The 23,935-nt window shown below is 46.1% G+C and overlaps 1 protein-coding gene across 1 annotated transcript; it reads right to left on the bottom strand.

The window, feature by feature from the left end:
* Positions 1-18,834: 18,834 nt before the first annotated feature.
* On the bottom strand, positions 18,835-23,379 carry LOC136996722 (perilipin-3-like). The gene is made up of 6 exons (XM_067317556.1): positions 23,305-23,379; positions 21,656-21,899; positions 21,203-21,402; positions 20,885-21,013; positions 20,429-20,786; positions 18,835-18,914 (listed from the first exon to the last, which is right to left on the bottom strand). Exons 1-6 carry the CDS (start codon positions 23,377-23,379, stop codon positions 18,835-18,837), a joined length of 1,086 nt encoding a protein of 361 aa, XP_067173657.1.
* Positions 23,380-23,935: the final 556 nt, after the last annotated feature.

Here is a 23,935-nt window from a genome sequence, read left to right as displayed (position 1 = left end):
TGGCAAAGTCTGATCCTTGGTTGACTGTAAAACAAGGGCTGGTGAAGTGTCCCAGTAAACAGGGTATTTGCCCCCAAACACTGTTTCTGGGGGAGTAAAATGACTTGGAAACTCAAAGTGGGGTTGAGTGAATAGCTTTCAAATGAGAAAAGAGAGTTTAACTCCCACTCCCCATAAAATACTTTGAGCATTTTTAAGTTTTTCCCCTTTGAGGTTTTCAAAGGCAGCTTTTCTGTCTTGCTCTTTCAAAGACATTTTTGACTTTAATATCTGGCCAAACTCAAAAGAGAAATAAGTGAAAGGAAAATGAAAAATAGAAAAGGGTTGACTAGCGACTAAAAATGTCAAACGACCTCAGATGGAGACATTTTTCCACACTTCTGAGGACTAGAAACTTTATATACTTATTTTTAATGAATTCTAGTGTGAACTAGGACACCTTTTGCAGAGCAGTTTGTGCTGTGATGCCTTGGTGAGGTCCAGCTATGGAGGACAAGTCGAGATTTGTACTCCAGTGAACAGTGGCTTTGCAGGGTTCATCAGGCCCCATGTGCAGCACCACAGTCAGGTTTCCTTACTCTCCCTTTCCTTGCTATAAAAAAAAAAAATTATCCATGCTAGAGGGCCTATCACTCAACAGTTCTGACAGGGACTCTGGTAGACTTAGCTGGAATCATTCAGGGTATTTCCGAGTAGCCCCTCTGATGACCAGCTATGAGTGTCCCACATTTCACCCTTAGCTAAAAGATACAGGGATCTGCCAAAAGCCAAAATGCTGCTGCTCTTTTTTTCAAGGGGGAATAAACAGAAAAGAGAATTTAATTCCCAACCTCAAAGCAATTTTCTCTTTTCCTCTCCCATTATCTAAACAAATAGTGAAGTGCAGGAGCTGAGATAGCTTTCAACAGAGCCATTTCTCTCAACTGTAAACTAAAACATGGAGAAATCACTAAACATCTCATTTACTCATCACTGTCAAACAAAAAGCCAAGTATAGTGATAACTGCTCCCAGTATGCTGCTTAATATGGTGACTTTCCAGGCAGCATAGATGCTCCTGAACAACTCACCAGATCTGGAGACTGATCTAAGGAATGTTAAACCTGAAAAGGTTGACAAGCTTATCTCACTCAGGGAGGATGCAGCAGCCTGCCATATAATAGCATCCCATGGGTGTGCAAGCAGCTGTGTGCTGTTAAATGTTGATAATAGCTGAGTGGATGTTAAGCTTTGAGGAGACAGCTGAAGGAAGGCAGTGATAGGGAGACTAAGCCAAGTGAGTCCTAATAAGATGGAACCTGGTGCTGAGCTGGCACTGGTGCTGGGTGAGTGGAAGCAGGTGAGCAGCCAGAGAAGGAGAGCAGTGAGGATGGAGAGCAGTGAGGATGGAGGCCCATGTAATGCCTCATCTGATGCCTAGCTTAGCAGAGTGGAGGAGCAGCTGGCAGGGCTTTGGGTGAGTGCTCCTGAGGGCTTGCAGGTTGCTGGAGTGGTTCCCTGCTCTGTAGAGGGGTGGCTGCAGGCAGGTGGGGAAGCCCAGCAAGGACAAGTGGGACCTGGTATCTGAACCCCTCCTGCTTGTCCATCCCAGTGCAGTTGTGTTGCCTGTGTGGTTCCTTGCTGTGAGCACGGTGCTTTTGGTAGCATGGGATCTCTCCCCTCATTCTGGGGCTTGGTTGTCCTCCTGCTAAAGCTCCTGTCAGGGCTGTGGGAGTGGGACTGCTGTTTGGGTGTGCTGCACCATGGGGCAGGGGAGTGTCTGGAGGAGTGAGCCAGCTTCAATCACAGTGGAGACCCAAGGCCATACTCATGGAGTCAATCCTATATAGACTTTAGGTTAGGGACCCCCAAAGAGTTGAGACCTGAGGAATCTCTGAGAAAGGAGGTTGGGAGGCAAGGGAGTGAATACTGAGGCCTTGGAAGGGAAGGAGTGTTACTGTGAGTAGAGCATGTCTGAGTCGACTGGAGTCCTTGCTGGAAAAATCAGTCCTGCTAAAGGTAGGAAAGATACAGCTGCTCCCATCTCTATGCTGAGACCAGGAAAACAACCGATGAATGCGAGGCAAACAGATTCTTGTGCTGCAGGAAGAGAGGAAGGACTCAGTAGCTGCTGAACTTCAGCCTATATGTTGACATGGTGGGCTGACGCTCCATCCAAGAACCAGCCAGCCCCCCTGCCAGGGGCACTTTCCCCATGAAGCGATTAGTCAGTTAAGTTTACAACCCTGCAAAGGTCATTTTCACTTCATAGCCACGTGGCAGTGCAGAGGCCAAAAGCATAAATTTCTTAAAATTAAGCTACAACCTACAACAGCATAAGCTGCCTTCCTGGTATAACTGGGCTCTGGCTACAGGAGCAATGGACAGAGGTGCTGGGGGCTTACCTGTGGGAGCTGATAGTGAGGAGGGACAAGACAAATGCCAATGTCTGGGAAGAGAAGGTAACGCTGAACCCTCACAGCCTTGAGCCTGGCAAAGAAGACGTCTGCAGAAGGCTGGAGTCATGTGCTAACAGTACAAAGGTGGCATTTGCAGAGAAATGGGACGTTGTCTTCAATAAGAGGTGGCAGGAGAAGGCTCAAAATTGTCAGAATTTCTAACACACAGGCAGACTTTAAACCAATCAGGGAGGGAGCCTCCGTCACAGTCCATGCACATACTTTTAGTCTGAATAATGAGGAGAAGGAGGTCTCTTCTGCAGCAAAAGGCAAATCATCAGCGTATGAGATACACGGCCATGAATGAAAGTCTTCGCTGACCACAGGAGCATGTGAAAGAGGGCAGAAGTTATGCAGAAAGTTGAACCAAATGACCCCCTGAGATCCCTTCCAATCTGATTTTACAAAGGATACTGGTTATTGTTGATTTAGCACCCATTTCACCTGACAGTAGCCTTTTTGGTGGCAGCATAGAACAGTAACCAACTATGTGCTCAGCAGGGCCCCTAGGGGGGCTTTTGGCCCCTGGGAGTGATACAGATGAGTCCAGCCTGACAGGTAGAAAGGAGGGAGAAAGGTAGAAGGCAGAAAGGCCATCTATGTCTATCTACATGGAAATATTACTGTTATTGTCTTTTTTTCAAGGGGAATTTCTGGGAATGCTTTTGGGCAAGGCAGGGGCTATACATTTTTTTTTGTTGTTGAAGCTTAATATTTGGAATGGAATTTTTTACTTCAACCAATAAGCAAAACAAAGGCAGCTTCTGCATTGGGGGATCAAATGCTGCAGGTGCCTGAAGGAGTCCGTGAGCACAGGGCTGGAGGTGCTAGAGTCACTGTTGATCTGGTTTGTGGAGTCCACACCAGTTTCCCAATCTGTGTGAGCCAGCCAAAGTTTTGGGGAATTTGTGTTATGCAGCTGAGCAGAAATCCTAGTCTTGCAGAAGTAGGGAGCGCTTGGCTCCATCCTGCTCCTGCCTGCCTGACGTCCTGCCGTGCCTGATTTATACCATCTGCAGATTCTCCTACCCCAGGGATGTGCTGTGCAACACTGATGCTTGCACAGCTTTGTACAAAAGGGCCTGGGATTTTCTTCCTTTTGCCAATGAAGACAAAGCTAACGATAAAGCACAGCACTCTCAGTTCATTGCTGCCATAATTTGAGAGTATAGTGCCATGTATTTGGGCTTCCTGTTTATTTACAAAGAAGCTAACAAACCCAGTAGCAATTACCAGCTTATGGCTGGGAGCCAAGAACTGTGTTGGCCATGGAGGTCTAAGTCTTCCATTTGGTGGTGATGGAGCAGGCTTGCTGACATGCATTTCCCAATAGCTCAACACACTCTGCTGCACTCTGCAATGAGATACGGCCTGAAACGTAACTTGGTGTTTTTTTGTATTATATGGTCAATACTGGAGTATGCTGTAGCTACATACTTGGGGGAGCTGCTGAAGGCTTTGTAGGTCTTCCTTGGGTGGGAGGTGTGCCCTTGCTCTCTGCTGGAGGTGTGTTAGGAGCATTCCCATGGGATCGGCTTTGCATCAGGGAACTGGGCTCAAAAATTCAGAGATTCAGTTTGTAGGGGACTCCGTAATGTTTTCAACTTCTCTCTGCATTGAGAAGGTCTAGAAATTCTCTACAAAGTGCTGGAATTTGCCTTGGCCCCTTGCTTAGAGGCAAGAGGCCCAGTCTGGGGGTCTTTGAGAAGCTGGTCTGTAGCAGGTCGAAGAACTCTTGTCCGAGGCCTGTGGACCCCACGTCCCCACCTGTAATGATTGTCACACTTTGACAACAGTCCTCAGGGACTGAGGGGAAGATGAGGGTCTTTTCAGAACATGAGAAAAAGCCTGTTCCTGACCTTGAGAGCTCACAGCTCCCTGGCAGAGCAAAGGGGTGCTACCAGCACTGCAGGCTGCTGAGACACATGGGGGAGAGGGAGCTTGGGGGGGTGAAGAAATTGGGGAATCAGCTGAGGGCTGCAGCTAGCCCTACTCAGCTGTCCGGCAGCATCTGGATTCGCTGCAGCTAGGATGGGGCTGAGGAGGAAGAGAGGCCTCAGGGATCTGAATTTCCCCATGCAGAGAGGGCTGGGGGCAGACAGGTGAGTGTCAGAAAGCCAAGGAGGTCCTGCAGGTTGTCTGCAGGATGCAGTGAAGGTCACTGAGCTTCTCATAGTCTGTGTTAGCTCACCTGAAATGCAGAGAGGGGAGCAATTGTCAGCCACAGTGCTTGGCTGGATTTATGGCTAATTGGCTTGCTTTCATGCCTGCAAAGGAGTTTTAGACTAACGAAGTTTTTTTTCTGTGAAATTTATACTGCTTTCCCCCTATTTTCAAGCTGCTCCTCACCAGCACTCTTACAAATGAAGTGAAGCATGTTCACAGGTGACCTAACGAGTAGCTGTGCTAGCTCACAGCCAACACATGGCACTGTTACTACTATTATTTTAATAATACAGCCCAGGCAAATCATTTGCTGTGCAGGAAATGCCAGGGTTTGCCAAAGGGACACCCTGGGCTCCCTCCCCTGGGAGGTGGAGAGTGGTTGCATAGCAGAACAGTGCAGTTCTCTGCAAGTGGCTACGGGTGCTTGAACCAAGCCACAAACTGCTCTCCCAACACAGGGGCTTTGCAAGCGTACTCCAAGCATGGGAAGATTTGTTTAAAACAAACAAACAAGCAAACAAAAAACTGCACGACTGCGTTCCCTGCATTCCTTCCCACAATATTTTCCCCAAGAGAAAATCCTTCCTTAAAAGAGAGTCTCTGAACTCTGTGAAAGCAGAAAAGCCAAAATCTTGTGAGGGGAAGGTGAAGGCTTTTGACGTTTTATATGAAAGGCTTTCAGGTACAATATAGATAGAAAGATTAGTGAATGTCCCCTCCTGCAGTGAATCCTGGAAGCAAGGCAAGTGCAGAGGACCTGCAAGTCTTCACGGTCTTCTCTGGCTGGCATTTCAGCCCTGTAGCAACCTTACAAGTTGAATACCTCCAGGGCTCCAGCCTGGGGAGTGGCCCCTGCCTTTCTAACTTATCGCCCAGCTTCCTTCTCCTCCAGCAAATCTGTTTTCTGCCAGTATTTGTTTTTCTGGGCACTGATGTAGCTGAGAGCATGGTTAGGGCCTCATGCCAGCTGCAGTTCAGTAAATCATTATGCTAAGCAGGATGCAGCAAAAAGTTAGGACAGAGAGACCATGGACAATTTTGGCTTTAGGCTGCTAGCTTCAGAAGCCTCTCAGCTGAAACCACAGTGTTAAAATTAAATTTTGGTTGAAATCTTGGACTCTTGAAAGTGAAGAGGCAACCCTGCAGTGAGCAATTGGCAGGACTTAGCGTGTGTTTCTCTGCCTGTTAGCTTGGGCACTGGAACACCTGAAGGAATAAATCGTAGAGACATTGGGCATGGCTGGGGCCTGTGCCACCCCTTCAAGGCTTTACAAAGCTTTTGTACTTTGTTTTGTTACTTTTTTCTTTTTATTTTTTGCTGTTACTTACAATTAATGCAATGAGGCAGCAGACGTGCAAAGGAAGAAAACAAACATTAAATTGTCTCCTGAAGAAATAAGTTACATCTTATGATTTTATAGAATCCTTTTTTTTTTTTTTTGGTCTCACTGGAGTCCACTCTGACTAGTTACATACTTTTCTCTCCTTCCATCCCTCTCTGTCCCATCCTGGCTATTCACAGCCCAGCCTGAGCCCAAACCTGACCTTCTGAAAAAGCAAGACACTGCCTTTCCTGCTTCCTTAATGTTAAAATGAGATCTGTATGTCAGGGAACAGTCTGATCCTATAATGTGCTTGAGCAGGGCGGGCGTTTCAGGAATCACTTTTCTTTTGAGATCTGGGACTCCAATTTTCAGAATGAGCCTATAGCAAGTTTGCTTTTTCATTGTCTTTTCTGTGAAGTCATGTTGATTTTTTTTCTCTCACTGGAGCAGATGGCAAAATCTCTTTGTTTCAAGGCATCACTGAGAAGGAGGCTGGAAGCAGTCCAACCCCTCCAGCCCCAGGGCATGAGCAGCTGTACTGTGTTATACCTGACATATCTCTACCCTGTTCTTAAAGACCTTCAGTGGTAGAAACTGCACCTTTCCCTGGGCTTCAGTCTCCTGCTGTCAGAGATTTGTTCTACCATATAACTTTGTTGCTCGCTTGCCTCAAGCTAAACCCACTGCTTTTTGCTCTAGCCCTTGTGCAGGAATTTGTTACTCATTTGAAAGCTGCAGCCATGTCTGCTGTTGATCTTCTCTCCTCGAAAGTAAGCAGCCTTCAAATCTCTCCTGCTAGGTCATGCTTTTGACTCTTACTGCAGCGTGCTGGATTTCTAGACACCTTGTAGCTTTCTTGTGCTGATATTTCAGGGTTTGTTTTCAGAAGTGGCGTCTCTGTGACCCTACAAGCAGTTTGTCACTCCTGACAGTGAGCTTGTGTGTGTGCGTGCCCAGGGATGCTCCACTTTGCCCCGTATCTTTAGCCCCAGAAGAGCTGGAGCCCGCCGGTCCAGCGGGGTGTTCATAGGTGAGCCGAGGAGGAGGGATGCTCCCAGTCATTCCTGCAGTGACTGCACGTAACTGGGAGCAGCCCTCCGGCACGCAGGCACCATGCTGGCATGTTAGGCAGGGGCAAACAGATGTTTGCACCTGGGCATGTCCAACAGTCTGGGGAGCAATGGGGAGCTGGAGCCTGCACGTGTGATGGCCATGGCTGAACCGGAGAGCCAGGAGCCGGGTGGTGGCAGCAGGGATTTATTTCCAAGAAGTTTGGACAGATTGGGCTGCTGAGCTGCAAGGCTGTATTGCCTGAATGATGCACGTGAAGTTTAAACATGATTAGCTTGGGAGCGTGCTGGTGGATACACTTGTGCCAATATAATCATTTTTACGCTAGTTTAACTCTGTACAGGAGAGAGAATAAATTCCATGCGTCTTCACGCATATTAAGAGTTGTGCTGTGCTAGTAATTGTTTCAATGCATACAGCTGAATTGATGTAAATGCTGTGGGTCTAGCCCATCCCAGTGGCTGGACGTGAATGCAGAGACGCTGCCCAGCACATGCAGCCCCGTGCTCGTTCTCACGCTCGCTGCTGCTGCCGACATCCCTCTCCCTGACATCTCACTTGTATCCCCAGCACATATAGAGCAAATGGAAAGGTCGCAGAAGAAGAACATCTACTCTCTTGAACTTGTCAAATGCAACATTTATTCTTGCTTTTTTGATATGACCATAGTTAGGGCTAGGCTGGACTCCCCAAGGTACCTGGAGCTGAGAGAGTGAGTGAGACCTCTTGCAAGTGGTGTCTTTCAGCGGAACTCCCTGAATGTTACACGTTCCTGTGATTTTCTCCTTTATTCTGCCCTGAACAGCTGAGTTATAAGGCTCTTAAAACAGGCTCATAAATGAAAAAGTAAGAAATGGATCTAGGCTGTGCCCGATCAATAGCAAGTTATTACTTGGTAATACTTGAACATGAGGAAAAACTTCTTCACTGTGAGGGTGACAGCGCACTGGCACAGGTTGCCCAGAGAGGTTGTGGAGTCTCCTTCTCTGGAGATATTCAAAACCTGCCTGGATGAGATCCTGTGCAACGTGCTCTAGGTGACCCTGCTTGAGCAGGGGGGTTGGACTAGGTGATCTCCAGAGGTCCCTTCCAACCTCAGCGATTCTGTGATTCTGTAACAGTGATTCTTAGAAATGGAGAAAAGGCCTCATGATATTCCTGCTCTTTGCAGAACAATTTCTCTCTGGCTAGCTCTGTTTCCTTACACAGAAAACATTCCTTTTAAAAGGTCAGATAACTACTCCATTTTACTGTTGGGCACATGGGGATTTCCCCCTTCCTACAGACGGAGGGGGGTAAATCATTCAAAATTAGCAACCTTTGAGCTAGGGAGGCTCTGGGGAGGCTGTGGTGAGGCCTGGCTTTGCTAACCCCTTCCAAGGGAAAGCTGAATACTGTGGAAAAAAGGAAAAAAGTTGCACATCTTTCTTGGCTGTCTTTAGAGTAAGGAGGGCAGTGACACCACAGGAGGGCCCAGGAAATTGCTCTTTTTCCTTGCTGCTCCGGAGGTGGCATGCAGACAAGGCAGTCCTGGATTCATGTCCTTCCTGGGAATCCCCCAGGCTGTAGCCTCACTGTGAGCTCGCCTTTGCACCTCTCAGGCCACTGGCAGGAGGTGGTGCTGTCCCCAGCCTGCCTCGCATGTATGGCCCACCCCAAACCCGGTGGGAGCAGCCGGATGCTTCCTCCACTGCTTCCAAGGAAGAAGCAGACCTGCAAAGACCGTCTCCTCTTGCCTTAGCCCTCAGTTCGGCCGTGATGTTGCAAAGCCCTCTGCCACACGCTGGCAGCTCGGACTGTTGCTAATTTTATTAGCAATGTCTCATGGTTTTCTGATATCTCTCCTGCTTGCTACCTGCCCTACTCTGGCTGGAAGATCGTTGCAGCAGAGTCTCACTTCTCATTTGGGATCATGGGTATATGCACCGCACACCATTGCCAGAGCCCTCAGTTAGACCTCAACAGCAATGTTAAAAACCGATTCTATTAGTTAAATAGAAGCAGCAGAAATGCCTTGAGAGAGTCCCTCCTTGAATCCTTGGCTGCTGCTCTCCACCCCCAGCAGAGTGGGAAACTAGCCGTGGCAGTGCAGTAGCATCAAGAACAGATACAGTGAGAACAGCGTGGGACATAAGAAATTGAAGAAACAAGAAGAGCGTGAGAAATGTAAAAAACAGCAGCTGAAAACAATTCATTCCAGCCTTTTTCAGTATCTGGATATGTTTTTCTAAATTGCTAGTTAATTTTTTACATCAGTGTTCAGCTGCTATATTACCGTCCCTGAATTTTCACCCTGCTATATAACAACACCCTTTTGAATTCTTGTGGAAAGACAGTGAAAAGATGCACCTCTACCCAGACTTCAGAATATGCCATACATCACCTTCCACTGACAGCCAGAATCTGATAGAAATAACTTCATTTCTTCTCCTTAAGGAGATCCACCTTCGAGAGCAACTGCTAATTTATGTCCCCAACAAGGCTTGGCTGGATCCACAGCTAGATGCTGTTCTTCTTTGGAAGTCACTTATGTTTGTGAAATACATTACTTTTCCATTAAAAGTAAGCCCCAAGTCTGCTCCATGGGCAGCACAGTGGGTGACCATCAGCTCTCTGGAGGCATCACTCACGTCGTGGCTGCTGTTTCCTAGGGGTTCATTTCTTGGGGATGGTTAAGAACATGTCATTGGTCCTCCACCAGCTATGCACAGCCCAGAGTTTAGGTCCACAGTAAGAGGAAGTGTCACTGAAGAAAAACAAGGATTACTGCACTACTTCAGAGCACCAGGACCCTCTAGGTCTAAAATCTTCTACCAGACGGAGTCCAGCATCAGCTGTTACAGAAGATGGTACAACTCCCCCCCCCCCCCCCCCCAGGGATATAGGTCTTTAAAGTGATCCTTTCCGCTCTCAGCCCTAACCTTAAGGTTTTAAGCTGCCTTCACAGATTTCATTTTGTTAGTTACACCAATTATCACCTATAATCATATAACAGACCTATCCCATTTTTCAATATTACACTCCTGGGCTAAAGGCCTCTCCATGACACTGAGTTCCACATTTGATTGCCGAGAAGAAAAACAGGATTTTTTTGCTGTTTTGGAGTCTGTTGCTCTTTGGCAGCACTGAAAGCTCCCACACTCTTGCTCTGAGGAATGGAGGAGAGAAGTTCATAAGATCCCGTCATCGTGATCACTGCTGAGGTTTTTACAAACCTCATTCCCCTACCTGGTTTTGCTGCTGTAAACAAACTGTGGTCATTTCAGTGTCTTTGCTTTAAAATTTTCAGAGGATTCTTCCTGTTCTTGTCTTCCTATTTGTACTCTTGTCCTGGGGGCTGAGACCACCCTCTCCAAGAAGATCCCAGGGAGAAGCAACCCTGAAAGGAGGCATTTTTGGGTGATGTCAGGTGGAAAGAGGGCCCTGTGGGCCAGGTGGGAATGGATAGATTTTACACACCATGTTTTGGTAGGTTTCAGAGGTGTTCCTGTTAAAAAAAGTGAAGCATATCATGAAGTGCCTTGTTAAGCAACAACCTCTTTGAGAGAAAATTGAGGCATCCAAAATGTCGCTGAATTTGCTGAGGTTTCTGCATGGGAATATCAGCCAGTGTTTTCTTAGAGGCTCCTTTAAATTTGAACCTGGCCCTTGATGCTGTCAATCCAAACCCCAGATGACCTGGCTGGTTGTGCACATGGTGCTCCCAGAGTTCTCTGTTGGCAGGGAGATGCAGTGGTCATCTCTGCGCTGCTCAGAAACTCCTCCTTGCAGCGCTAATAACATCCTTGTTCGCTTACTGTGATGCACACTGAACAGAGCTGCATGCTCTGGCATTTAGCTCCCCTTCCATGGCTTCCTAACAGCCAACTCAGAAATCTATTAATTAGATTTATAGGAAGCTTGTTTTTCCCATTCCTTCTATCTCTTTATTAGACAGTTAAACTAGCATAAAGTCTATAATATTTCTTCCAGTTTTCTTTCATGACAGCAATACTTAGGTGAAGTACATCAACTGGAAATTAAAGAAATTTAGTCAGAAAACTTGCAGGAAAGAACCAACAGAAAAGATCACATAAAGCAGAGAATAAAGACACCAGAAATAAAATTGTATGACAAACATGAGAATCAGTGTTAAAAGAATAGAAAGAAGTACAAAAGCCTCAAAAAATCCCCCAGAAACAGTATGAAAAGCAATGACTGACTTCAGAAATGAAAAATACAAAGAACATAACAAATGATTTCAGATCTGATCCTATCAGAAGGAAATCTGATTTCAAAAGAAAGAAAGAAGCAGTTATGAAGACATTTCTATGAAAAGATGTACAATAAAAGATTTGAAAACTGTATCTTCAAAACTATTTTAAAGACTAGAAAAAGAAAGGGATATGTATTAAAATATGCTAACGCTGAGACATGTAATACAAGATGTTCTCTCAGTGAAAAAAAGTATTTTGACAGGTGTATCAAGATTTACCACCAATCTCAGTGACCCCATCAAAAAAGAAAAAAAAAAAGAACTTTAAAGGAATTATTTTAAAATAGCTGTAACAACCTACCAGGCAGATCTTGGATGCAAACAGCTCACAATTATCTCTGTGGCTGGAAAGAGATCAAACCTTATTTCTGTGCTATTTTTACAGGAGGCAAAGTAGGACAGTCATATCACACTGCTCCAGATAATAATGCAAACAAAGGCTACTTGAGAACATGCAACCAAATAAACAGGGGCAAGTCATGAGCTGTGAACTGAGCTGCACCGATATTTAGAGATTTCTGGAAAAGTCTGCCACAAGTAACAGCAATCCCTTGGAAGCAGGGACATGAGCTCCTGGCCACAGCCCACCACGACCATCATCAGAGCTCTGAGCGGCAAGGATTACACAGGATTGTGCCTCTCATCATACAGATGGTTCGCAAGGGAGATTTCCAGCAGGAGGAGGAGAAGTGCCTTCTGCCACAGGTGGAGCTGAACCAGACGTCCCTCGTGCATGGATGATCCCATAGCTGTGGCGGCACGGATGTTGGCTCAGGACAGCTGGCTGAGGGCTGTCTGGGCTTGTTCCCTGCCTGCTCTAAAATGGGGCTGCTGGAAACTCCACTGTCATTAGTCATGGAGGGCATTATTTTAAAGGTAGGCAGGCTCTGGAGTGTAGACACACACGTTTCTCCTGTAACATCTTTAAAATGAATTAACTTTCTCAGTCCAAAAAAACGGAGCTTTTTGCAGGTGGGGGAAACAATGTGTATGTTACAGGCTCTTCCTTTGACTGCATCAGAGTTTTTCCATAACTGCACATTCATGAAAGATCTTGATTGCCAGGCATCGTAAAACCAAATAAGACTGGAAGTTAAATTGTGAAAACAAGTATTTAAGCTATTTGTCCCTCAGGCCACCAGTTCTGAAATTCAAATGCAAAAGAGTTGAGATAGTCCATAGGCTGCTGTTTGCATACTAGTGATATTCCTAAAATGTTTGTGAAATTCAGTGAATAACATTCTGCACTGTGGTTAAAGCTGGAGGCCAGACTAAATGGCTGTAATCCATTCTAACCTTGACTCCATTAAACTGCAAATTGAACCACAGTGAAATTAATTTACTAACTGCACTTAAATGTTGGAACATTTTGCAAATGCTCTGTGAAAGCCTAAAGCCTCAACATCTGTATTTAGTGACTAGAATTCAACTGACTGCAGACAACCTTCCTTCAGAAGTCATCTGTATACTTAATAACACCTGCCCTGCAGTCTCCCTGCCAAGAAGTATGACGTAGAATCTCCTCTCTAAAACTAAGTTTCTAGACTTCTAGGACCAGATAGTATGTCCTCATTCTCCCATGAAAGTCCTAAGCCACGCTTTGTGGAAAAAGGACATCTACTTAGGATTAATCCATGGTACAGTGAAAGACAATTTGAAGAAAGATATTAAAGGTCAGGTGCTTTCCAAAAAGGGCAATACACAGGAGGGCTGACAACACCATATTGCCCCAGTTAGTCATTCTTATTAATCTCAGACTGCAGTTACTGGGAGACTTTTCTATCAGAGGTATAGAAAAGGGAGCAGGGATCTCTTATGGGGCTAATGCTGAGCGGTGGGTCTGCAGTGTCCTCCCTGCTTGCTGGCGCGAGGCTGCAGCTGCACAGCAAGCACTGTGCCAGGAGCTCATTGGGTCCCAGCGCAATGGCTCTCATTTCCCCAGGCATGGGGATTTGGAACTGAGGGAGTGTAATCTGCATAAAAAGCCTCTCTAAGCTGATTTGAGCTGTACCCCTAGGCCTGCTACCTAAAAGGATGCACTGAAGGGAGATTAAAAAGGATTGCAGGCCACCTTGTGATAGAAAGTGCCTGTCCATAACAGAGTGAAATGCCAGTTTGGAAGGAGCAGCATTCTGGAAACCAAAGTCGGCACTACTGACAGGAATCCAGGAGAGCAAGGCCTGTATTTCTGTATGTGCAATGTTTATCACTGCTCGTGCCAGTGGAATAAGCAAGATAAGGCCCAAGTTTTAGACACAGAGCAATGGAGAGGAAACAAAGAAGACAAAGATGTCCCTGAAGCAGATCACTGCACTTGAGTTGCTCATTACCTATACGGCCATGCCCAGGAGTTCAGAGACAGCTGTAACAATTAAGTGATTAAATATCCACACACATATATTTAAATTCAATCAGAATCACATATTTGCTGATTTCTGACCTTTTGTTTCTCATTTGAATCACATTTTCCACTTCCACAGTCACACTGAAGAGGTTGTGAGCAGAGGCTGCCGTTCTGCCTGTTGAGGAGTTCCTGGCAGGTCTTGGGAGGGAATAGCTACTGTGATGCTGTGTACTTCAGGCACTTCAAAAAAAAAAAAGGGGGTGACATACAGGACTGGAATAATTTTCTCAGAATTGTATCAGGTAACATACAGGAAAAAGTTCTAAGTGCTGTGGATAAATTAAACTCAAATGGATTATATGTTATTTCACATTGAAGCGTAAGTATCTCCTTGGGTTTTTAAATTGTCCCTACATAGTAGTTTCTGAATCCATTGGATAAATTTCAACCAGATCTTACAAAGCAGGGAAGGGGTTTCAAAGGTAATTAATTTCTTATGAAATGTGAAAAAATAGGCAACTGAATAAGAAGTAGTGTAAGTATCCCAACTGAGAGAAAGATCGTCGTGTGAGCTCAAAGTATGCCAGGCACCAGAGACTGAGCTGCAGAGGGAAGGCCTTTGCAGATGTACAAATTCCAGATAAAGCCTCAGTCGGGATTTTCTGTCAGTCATGAGACATAAGCCTCCTTCATCTGCTCTACTGCTCAGGGACTGCGTGTGGTGATGGGCGGCTCAGAGCAATGAGCTCTTGTCTTTCTCTTTGCACAGGGTAGGGTGAGTTCTCTCTCACCCACCAACAAAGATGGAGCAGCTCTGCTAGCCGTCCTGGCCCAAAGTAACATACACAATAAGCCGCATTTAACAGGAGGTAGCAACTGTAAGTGAGGAGGGCCAGAACAGGAGGCCATCACCCCGCTCTCAAATGCTCTACAGACCATCGGAGCCCAGACCCTGATACTGGAGCTGTTGGTCTCAGTCTACTTTCTGCAGAGTCTGGAGTGATGTTTTCTATTATTCAGAACAAAAAGAGTAGATGAATACAATCAGCATAGGAAGATTGATCTAGCAGTGTAAATTAGTTATTCTTGGTCTGTAACTGCATTGAACACTGAAGAGTCATTCTCCTCTGCTCATTTCAGGGCATCTTTTTTCTTTTCTTACAGTCATTCCTGGGACCTTTTTCCATCATCCATAATGAAAATTAAACATAGAGTTTCAGAGAATACCTGGAAATGTAAATTTTTACTGGCTACTTCTAGGTACTTCAAAAAATGCTAGCCTGGGTTGCAATGATTTTGTTAGAAATAAACTAGCAATTTCAAAGGAGAAGTGTAAAATATGTTTGTCACTTCCCCTATATGATATTCCATCTTTAAAATCAAAGAAATAAACCCTTCACTGCTGACTGCTATATTGCTGGGTAGAAGGCAAAGGCATCTGTGTCCTTTCTGCCCTGCTTCATCTCTGCCATCTGCAGGGATATTTCTACCTAGGAAAGCTTCTCCTGTCTGATTGACGCAATCACTCAGGTGTGGTCATATCCACATGGACAATCATCCTGGACAGGGAGCTTATTAGTTCTCACAGTTCACTGGTTAAAACACTCACCCAGTGCCTTGGACATTCAGCTTCAAATCACTTCCCTGCTTGAAGGGATATTCTGCCACAGCAGCCACTGCCAGGGTGACTATCTTTCCACCCCAGCTCTGGGTTAGTTTGGATGTCCACCACCTCTCTTGGTCATGCTGGTCCACTTTGCAGACCAGTGAAACATACAGGTACATGAGAACCAGGACGCAGGAGCACCATGCCAATGCATGGGTCCCACTTCTCTTGGAAGAGAGAAATCAATGCAGTCCATGTGCTTGCAAGAGACCAGTGCCAGCACCAGATGGGCCACCTTAAATGCAGCATGGCAGCTCTTCGAGTTTTTGTCTGGCTCTAGATAGGTGGGTCTGTCTCCTCTCAGCAAGAGACATAAGTTTCTTTCCTTTCTCAGAGTCTCCCAGCCCTACTTGAATCAGAACTTTTATTTTTGGTAAGGGAAGTGATTCCAAACCATTTGCACATCTTTCAGTCTTGCTGCTACAGAAAAACAAAACCAGGAGAGAGAAGAAGAAGAAAAAAAAGCATCTCTGATTCCTTTATTATGTTTCTCCATGCTTAATTCTAACACCTCCTCCTGTGAGCCCAGAGAGCACTCAGCTATGCTAATGGGAAGGTATCACAGCTCAGCAAATGCATGACTTGCTAAGGCAAACAAATTATTGGCTGGAACTAACTCAGAAGAAGATGGCCCTGGCTTTTTTTTTTGTCTTCCTGCCACGCTGTCTGTACTATGGTTTTAGATACCTTTCCTTGCATGGAAGGGTGTATGATTTATCGAAACTGGAGAGCTTGCAGAGAAAAAGGCTGCAAAATTATTTTGTGTCTGACACAATCGTTAGTATTATTATTTCTTTTGTAGCTGGGAAGGACACTTATAAAACATCTAACAAGCTGCTAAGGAGATTGCCTAAAGCACTGATTTAAAAATCTGCTGCTAGAGCCTATTCCTTGGTGCTCTGTACATATTTCAAGCTCCAGTATCTTTGTATGGAAGGGAATTCAGATGAAATTTCTGAATAGTTTACAGGGTCTTTCTGACAGTTTAGTGGGTGCTCTCTTCAACTATTGGGCCTAAGTTACCTGCTGATGACATGAATCAGAGGTGCCTGGAAAAGGCTGGTGCAGTCTGAGCAAGCGTGTTGTAGAGCAGAAGGGCATTCAGACCTCCTACTTTGCGCTGCTGAAGAGCAACAACCCCCTCTGCTCACATGCATATTGCAAGCCCCCCAGATGTCTTCTGAATTGAAACCAAGTGCAGTTAGCCAGATGTCAACCGCTGAGTGAAGAACGCTGTTGGAGCGTTTTGCATGGTCTTGTATGGGTAATCCAACATGAGCTCTGCTTCAGCCAAAAATTGCACTGTAATCCAGCCTGCCTAAAAGTCCTGGTCCTGCTAAAGGGGATGCCAGTGGAGGCCAGCTGCTGGTACTTTCTCGGGGGGGGAGAAATCTATTTTGTGCAGTCGCTGTGTCAGATCACCCAGGTCCAGCAGAAGGAGCAAACTTTGATGAGCAGCAGAGCCCAGCCTGTCCTCCTGGTGGCTCTGCTTACATGCTCAGAGTCAAACGTCTGCATATGCACATCACTGCATCGGAGGCTGAATGTGCCTCTTACTCCTGGTGAAGTGAAGTCAAGGACTTGAAAACTGGTGCTCACCAGATCTACACAGAGGAAGTGTATTTCTCTAGTTACAGGGACTGTGGCTTGTCTTGAGCATGAGCTGCCTTTTGAATGGTAAGTGTGGAGTTTATAATCACTAATCCCTATATTTTATATGGCACTTTTCATTAGCAGATCACAAAGCATTTTGCAGAAGAAGGTCAAAATCATGATCTCCATTTTAAAGATGGGGACAAAGAGCTGAGGAGCCGCAGAAAAAGTCTCCCCACAGGCAGCTGACAGAACTAAGGACAGTATCCCACAGTTCCCACATCCAGCTCAATGATCTGGCATCTCTAGTCCCATTATTAACACTGGGAAGACTCCCTTTAATTGGTGTCGAATGTTTGAAAGTGGAAGGAGCTGTCGTCATGGATACAGCATCCATAGGCTCTCCTTTGACTTGGTTGGAGCAGTTCTCTTCCACAGTAGCTCTGTGGTCTTCAGATGTCAATGTGACAATGAGCACAGAAACAGGGATTCATTTGCAACTGGTGCAGATGCTTACTATGCAATAAGAAGACAAAATAAATCGTTGACTGTAACCCTCTTAGATTAACTGAGCTAGTTGATTCACTGATTTCTCCAGCACCAACTGCTCAGGAGCAGACTGTCAGGCCCTGTTGAATCAGTTACCTTCCATGACTTGTGACATGAAACTTTCACTCAGTTTGTGTCCTTCACAACAGAGCATCAGTATTATCTCCATCCCCTGCCTTGGACACTAGCTCTCCTCAACAACATGTGGTCTCAGCACTGAACAGGGAGAACCCCCCCCCCCCCCCATTCCTTCACACACACACACCCTAGCAAGAATATTTCAGCTGGTGACAGACATGGCTGAGAACTCACCTGTGGTGTTGCTGACATCCTACAAACAACCTCCCTGCCATTCCCTGCCTTCTTCCTCCCCATGCGGGGACACTCAGCTCATCAGAGCATCACACCATCTCCTTCTCAGAGGTGCCAGCTTTCCCATCTGAGCTCGGCCCAGCCCTCAGGTGGCTCCTTACACATCTTCCTTCCAATAAGAGGTTTTGCCACACTTTCAGAGCCAATATTCAGACTACCTCTGGCAGCACACCTGAGGGGTGGCGCGTTAGGCTCACCTTGTGCAAGAACAGCCCTGGGGAAAGGGGCATTTTTGCAGTGCCTCACAGAGACCTCCTTATCCACAACAGCCTTCAGTTTGGGGAGCAGAACCATTTACAGGAATGAGCCCAGCTGGTGCAGAGAGTTTGGCCAGCTGTTAAAAATAGGGGTAGATTGATCCAGCTGTATTGCAGAAATGCTGATTTCTAACTTAGCTGTTTTAATGAAGTGTATTTTTCTTCCTTGTCCAGTGTGGATGAGGTGGGTTAAATCATCCTTCCTGTGTTAAATAAATTGAAATGGTAGCAGCACAGTCAAAGCTTGTGGCCAGGCAGCTTGCCCAAGCAAGGCTCAGCTCTCTGTCCTTCCACTAGTCTCTTCCAGATTGTTGTTATAGGGATTTACGAGCACTTGCAACACGCTCGGCACATCTGAGATAAAGGGAGATGAGAAGCAAATCTCTGCTTCTGGATCTCTGTCCTCCCCCACCCCAGACTGGAACAGTTCCTAGTACATACTGATGGGTTAGGTTCAGTTCTGAAGACCAAACATTGCTCAGCCAATTACTGCATTCAGTCAATACCACCCATGCTGTCCAAAAAAAAAAAAAAAAAAAAAAGCCAAACTCCTTTTCAGAGCAGTCAGCTTGATGTTGTCTGGTCCTTCAGAGTCAGTCTACCCCTTGGGTCCTTTGGCTGTTTTAGCAACCTGCCACTGAGTTGGATACAGTCTCCATAGCAGCGACTCCAGCCCTGAGATGCTGGCACAGGTTTTCTCATTGACTGTCAGTGGTCTAGCAGCAATGGATTCTCCACTTCAGTTCACCACTCTCAGCTTCCCTAATCTCTCTGCATCACCTTATATTAGGTGATCAGCCTACAAGCACAAGGTATAGCCAATGCCAATTCTGGCTACCTCTTCCTGTCCTGCTTTACTTTCCCTCTCCTCCTCTGCTGCTAAAAGAGATGGGGAAAAAAGGTTACCCATTAAACCAAAATAATTTGATTTAACAGATTCCAGGGGAAGGGGTATGCTGATCTTTATTGGAGGAGAAAAACCCAGACAAAGGAAACTCTCCTGTTTCTTTTTTCAAGAGTCTCCCTTTATTTTTGACCGTTCATCTTTATTTTCCTTATAAATACAGGTGCTCGGCAGCTTCAGCCAAGGCAACAGTGGTAATTATCACCATAACTACACAGTTGTTGAAACCTGACTGTCCAGCAGTATGCTAAACTCCGCAGCAGGCTGACAGCTATCACACTCAATACATCTTTCTAAGATAGAAAGGCTAAGCAAGGCTAAGCCAACACTACAAAGGATCTGAACAGCAATTTCCATCTGGAGAGTTTCTGTTCCTCTGTGATACAAACCACTGGGACATGCTCTTTGGTACTAACAGCAGCATACTCACAACACAAAATTGCTTGCTGTTTTCTACCTCTGTATGAGTTTTTTTCTGCTAAGGGGACTTAGCAAAACATTTTACTTTCAAAAAGAGCCATGAAAATAAGTGGTAAAGAGCGGGTGCAAGAGGGAATAGCAGCAGTTTCTTGGAAATCAGTGTGGTTTTGAAAGGTTTTCTGCAGGAGTACAGGTGCTGAGCCAGGATGATACACTCATCTCTTTGTAAACAGTTCTGCTTTTCTCTGATGGCAACTAAAGGAATTTAAGAAGAAATCTAGCTGTTTGCTTTTTACTGTGTGACAGCTCACGCTCACCATAGGCAGTAGAAGCAAAAACATTAATGGTTTTTTGTCTGGGAAACCCACAGGGTTTTACACACACACTACCCACGCACAGTCAGGCGTCTAGATCTAGGTGAACCATTTTAGGTAGACTGCAGATAGGTCTTACAGAATGTTCCTAGGAATGAAACGCTGACAATATAAGGAAAAAGCAGCACCGAGATTCATCTGGAAAGACCTTTTGAACTAGGCTAACCTTGTTGGGCAGGGAAGATAGACTGCAATGTTGCAATGTAGATAGACAGACCATGACTGGACCAGGGGCTCTCGTGGAACACAAGTTGCAGCACCTAGTGATTACTGCTCCTCACCATGCACTGCATGTTCCTGCGGGACACAGTGAGAAATGACGGTTATGTCCCAACACGTGGGTGAGCAAAGCTGTGGTGGGTAGCCAAGCAGAGGAGTGCCTCAAGTGATGACACATGACTTTATTTCAGAAAGCTTTCTGCATCATACACGCTTGATCTTAATTTATTTAGAGGTGGCTTGGGATCACCAGGCTTGCTTATTTTCTACATGCAAGAATGCCTGTTGTTACAAAACTGTTCTTGAATCCTGAGTACTCCTGGATTAGAAGTCATTGATCAGTTTTAAGCACTGCAGGGGAGGGATGATTTACTATCAACAGCAGGAGTCACAGTTCAGGGGAAACTTTTATATCAGTACTAGCTAGAGAAGTTGGTTCCCACAAGAGTAGGTATTAGAGGACTTATTCCCCTCACCTTCCTTCTCTTTTGTCCCTTTTTGTGATCCTACAGAGGCTCTAGAAGATGGTGTGAAAGGTCCCACCAGCCAGGCAAGAGGTCTATTATGTTCCACATACTCCAGCAGTTCATCCATGCACTCCTGGGCTGTGTTCATTAAATGGTGTTTCTGGGTCAGGATGTTCCTGGACAGGTCTTGGAAAGAAGCAGCAGCCTGCAAGGAGTTGTGGGTCTCCTGTAATTCCTGCTGTACCTGCTGCATCTTGTCCTGGATGCTGGATGGGAAGCCTTGGCTGTTGGCCAGTAGAGTCTGGAGAGTGTGCTGCAGTTGCTGGGTGCTGCCATGAGACATGGCCAGAATCTGGACCTCCAGCCGCTACAGGGGAGGAAAGGAAGCTTTAGAAGCGGCTCCCAGTGCACCCACTCCCACCCCAAAACAACTTCAGTGAGCCAGCATCTCCAGCAGACCACTACCTTCAGCTCCAAGGAAGTTGTGTCCTCATTCTCTTTTGGCTGCTTCTTGTTCCAGGTCAGCCACATCTGGTGCAGCTTCTCCTGCCCATTTTGAAGCTTCTGATCAATACCCTGCTTGTCACAATCAATCTGGAGTAGGACAGGAAAGCGAAGACAAGAGTGAATTACTATAGCAGCAAGACTTGCCTTGTGACTACCCCAGCCAGCTTGTGAGCTGGCACAGAGATCCTCCTGGTCTTCACAGGGAGTAAAGGGGAAGACTGCTGTACAGCAAGCAGCTTCAAGACAGGACACTTGGAGACAGAACAGTGTTCCTACCAGCTCAATGACCTCCTGCAACTTTGAGAAAGTCTCCTGCATGACCATCTTGATCTTCCTCACTTTGGCTAAGAAGCACTGGTAGGCTTTTTGATGCAGATGAGTGGGCAAGGAACTCAGATGTATGAAATAACCCTGATGGTCTGACTGCTGCTGGACAGCTGCCCCTTCAGTCCCCTCCACAGAGACCACAAGGTCAGCTGGAAAAAACAGCGATGAGAAGTTAATTGTTAATTGTCCTAGAGTGCATACGACAGATGGTCAGCAGTCATGAAGCCTTGCAGGTTAGAGTCAGAGTGACCATGGCTTTTAAAAGTGTCTGTATCCCCCAAATATAGCAGGAACTGGGAGGCCGAGTACCCCAACCACACACACTCGCGCTACCTCTCTAAATTGCAGAGAAGCCTGGAAAGATCTTCTTTGCAGATCTGCCTCATGCAAGTGTTTTCTGACCTAGTTCCTCATCTGTGATGGGGAAATGGTGATCCGATTTTCCTGGCACAGCTTCCACACTTCTGTCAGTGATCTTGCCTGCTTCACAATCCACTGCCATGCCCTGGCTGGTCACCATGGACCTAGCAGACTCCAGGACTCTCTGAACAACTTCCCTGGCTGCCTCCAACACCGCCACTCTGATCGCAGCATCTTCGGCACCAGTGATGCTGGGTGACACCAGCTCTTTGATGCCAGAGAGAACCTAGAGAGAGATCAGAAGACTGAATGTACCCACTTCTGTAGAACAGCGTTTGGTACAACCGTGAGGTTGATGAGGCTATTTCAGCATCAGAGCTATTTGACCAGCCCAGGTGGGGAATAAGTCAGACTACAAGTGTGAGTAAGCTCTGCTTGGGGTGCAGTTCACCCAATTTGTGGGATGTGGAAACTGTAATGAGACTTGCATGGGACCTTCCACAAAAATAATCTGACAGTTTGTTAAAATTATCATTGAGAGCTTCAGTGAGAAGAACGTGGGACAACAAATGTTAAGAAACTTCACCTCAGGTTAGAGTACTCAAATTTGTCAAGGGACAGTAGTCCAGCAGCAAGGATACAAAGAGTTTCCAGCTGTGCTCTAACATCTTCCCAGAAGATGGACTCTAGAACATGCATGTAGCAGAGTACCAACCCACCAGCTGGGAGAGAAGGGGACAGAAGGGCAAGTCAGAACAGCTGTGACAGCTCCAGAGAATTCTGGCTTTGCAGCTTCAAACTTTTCCCAGTTGGGACAGAGCTGCAGCATTGAAACTCTCAACACAGAGTGCTCAAGTAGCAGTCATTTGTTTTTGGAGAGTAACTATTTGTTTGTTTCCTTTGTCTTTTAATCATTTCAGCAGGAAAGTCCAGCGCCAGGAGTGTCTGCACTGCAGCTACTGAGTACAGATTGCAGTATGTTTGCCATCTAACTTCAGAATTTGCATTTAAGTCTATTGACTAAATGTACCAGGCTTGATCAGACAGTCAAAAGAGCCATTCAGGCAAAAATAACCAAAGGAAGTTGGGAGTGAAAGGAGGAGCTGGTTTAGGCTGTTAGAGGAGCCTTGGGGTAGGAAGCAGGGGGAACGGACATCTGAGCCAGCCCAAGGGAACTGACAGGTACCCGGGTCTCATCTCCTCTGTGAGGGAGAGCGTTCCAGAAGAACATGTCATGGACACCAAGAAGGGGGGGGGGGATGTTCCTAGTTGGCGAGAATTTCTAGTTCTGTGTTAGATTGAAGAATTAGCATTTTTAGTCAAGGTACTCCTTCAGTCAATATTGGTTCTTTCCTCTCCAGTAGAAGTTGCATGTAGATTCAACTGGTCTGTAACAAGGCTTTTCTCTGGAGGTCATAGCCACCCACCACCCTTCTTTTGTTCTGTTTGTTTCTACAGACCAGATTTAAGTCTAAATTTTATTGCATAGAAGTTCAGGACCAAGGCACACCATTTGCTGGGTAAGGGTTCAAAGAGATTCAATACTGAAGTCAGTTATGAGTGACTCACAAGATACCTGGTGGGAGAAGAGAAGAGAGCCTTGCTCTTCTCTCAGCCCAGAACAAGGAGACTGGCCAGGTCCAGCTAGATAAGCAAGTTCGCCTGGCCTCCCATCCACCAGAAACTGTTACCTTGTCATCTGGTTCTTGCAGGTTTGACAACTTGTCTTCCAATTTGTCCTGTCCCAGGTAAATACATTCCTTCATTGTTGCAACTAAAGGCAAATCAGAAATCAAATGCATTTGAAAGTGAACGTGTAAATAGATCTTAGACTTTCTACATCCTGCCAGCATGTCCCCCACATCAGCAGGGGGGAAGACACTTGGAACAGCAGGTAGGTACTTTGTGTGAGCTGTAACTGGAGCAGCAGCTTCTGGGTGCAGGTGTGAGGAAGTGGCTGCTACTGTGGCTAGGGGGAAACTAAGCCTGCCCAAAGGGAGGAGTCTCTTCTGCTCAGCCTGTGCCCTGCAGCTTCTCTGGGAATGAGTGGTGGCACAGCCAAAAGAGCAGGCCTGAAGACCCTGTAAATAACCTGCTAGATTAAGCAAAATAGCCTGGCTCTTGGCTAGGAGCGATGCTTCTCTACACCTCTAGTCGAGAGCCTGGGCAATGCTTTTGTGGAATGGCTCCCATGTCTTGGGGGCCCCAAAACCTGATGCACTTGCCTCTGTGGACCGCAGCGTGTGTCTTGCTGACTAGTGTGGAGTCTGCCAGCTTAACATCAATGTGATCCTGTTCTGATAAAGCTTTTCCTGGAATTGT

The sequence above is a fragment of the Apteryx mantelli genome, unplaced genomic scaffold (assembly GCF_036417845.1).
Source record: "Apteryx mantelli isolate bAptMan1 unplaced genomic scaffold, bAptMan1.hap1 HAP1_SCAFFOLD_73, whole genome shotgun sequence".
Taxonomy (NCBI): Eukaryota; Metazoa; Chordata; class Aves; order Apterygiformes; family Apterygidae; genus Apteryx; species Apteryx mantelli.
This window is presented reverse-complemented; position numbering and strand designations above follow the sequence as displayed.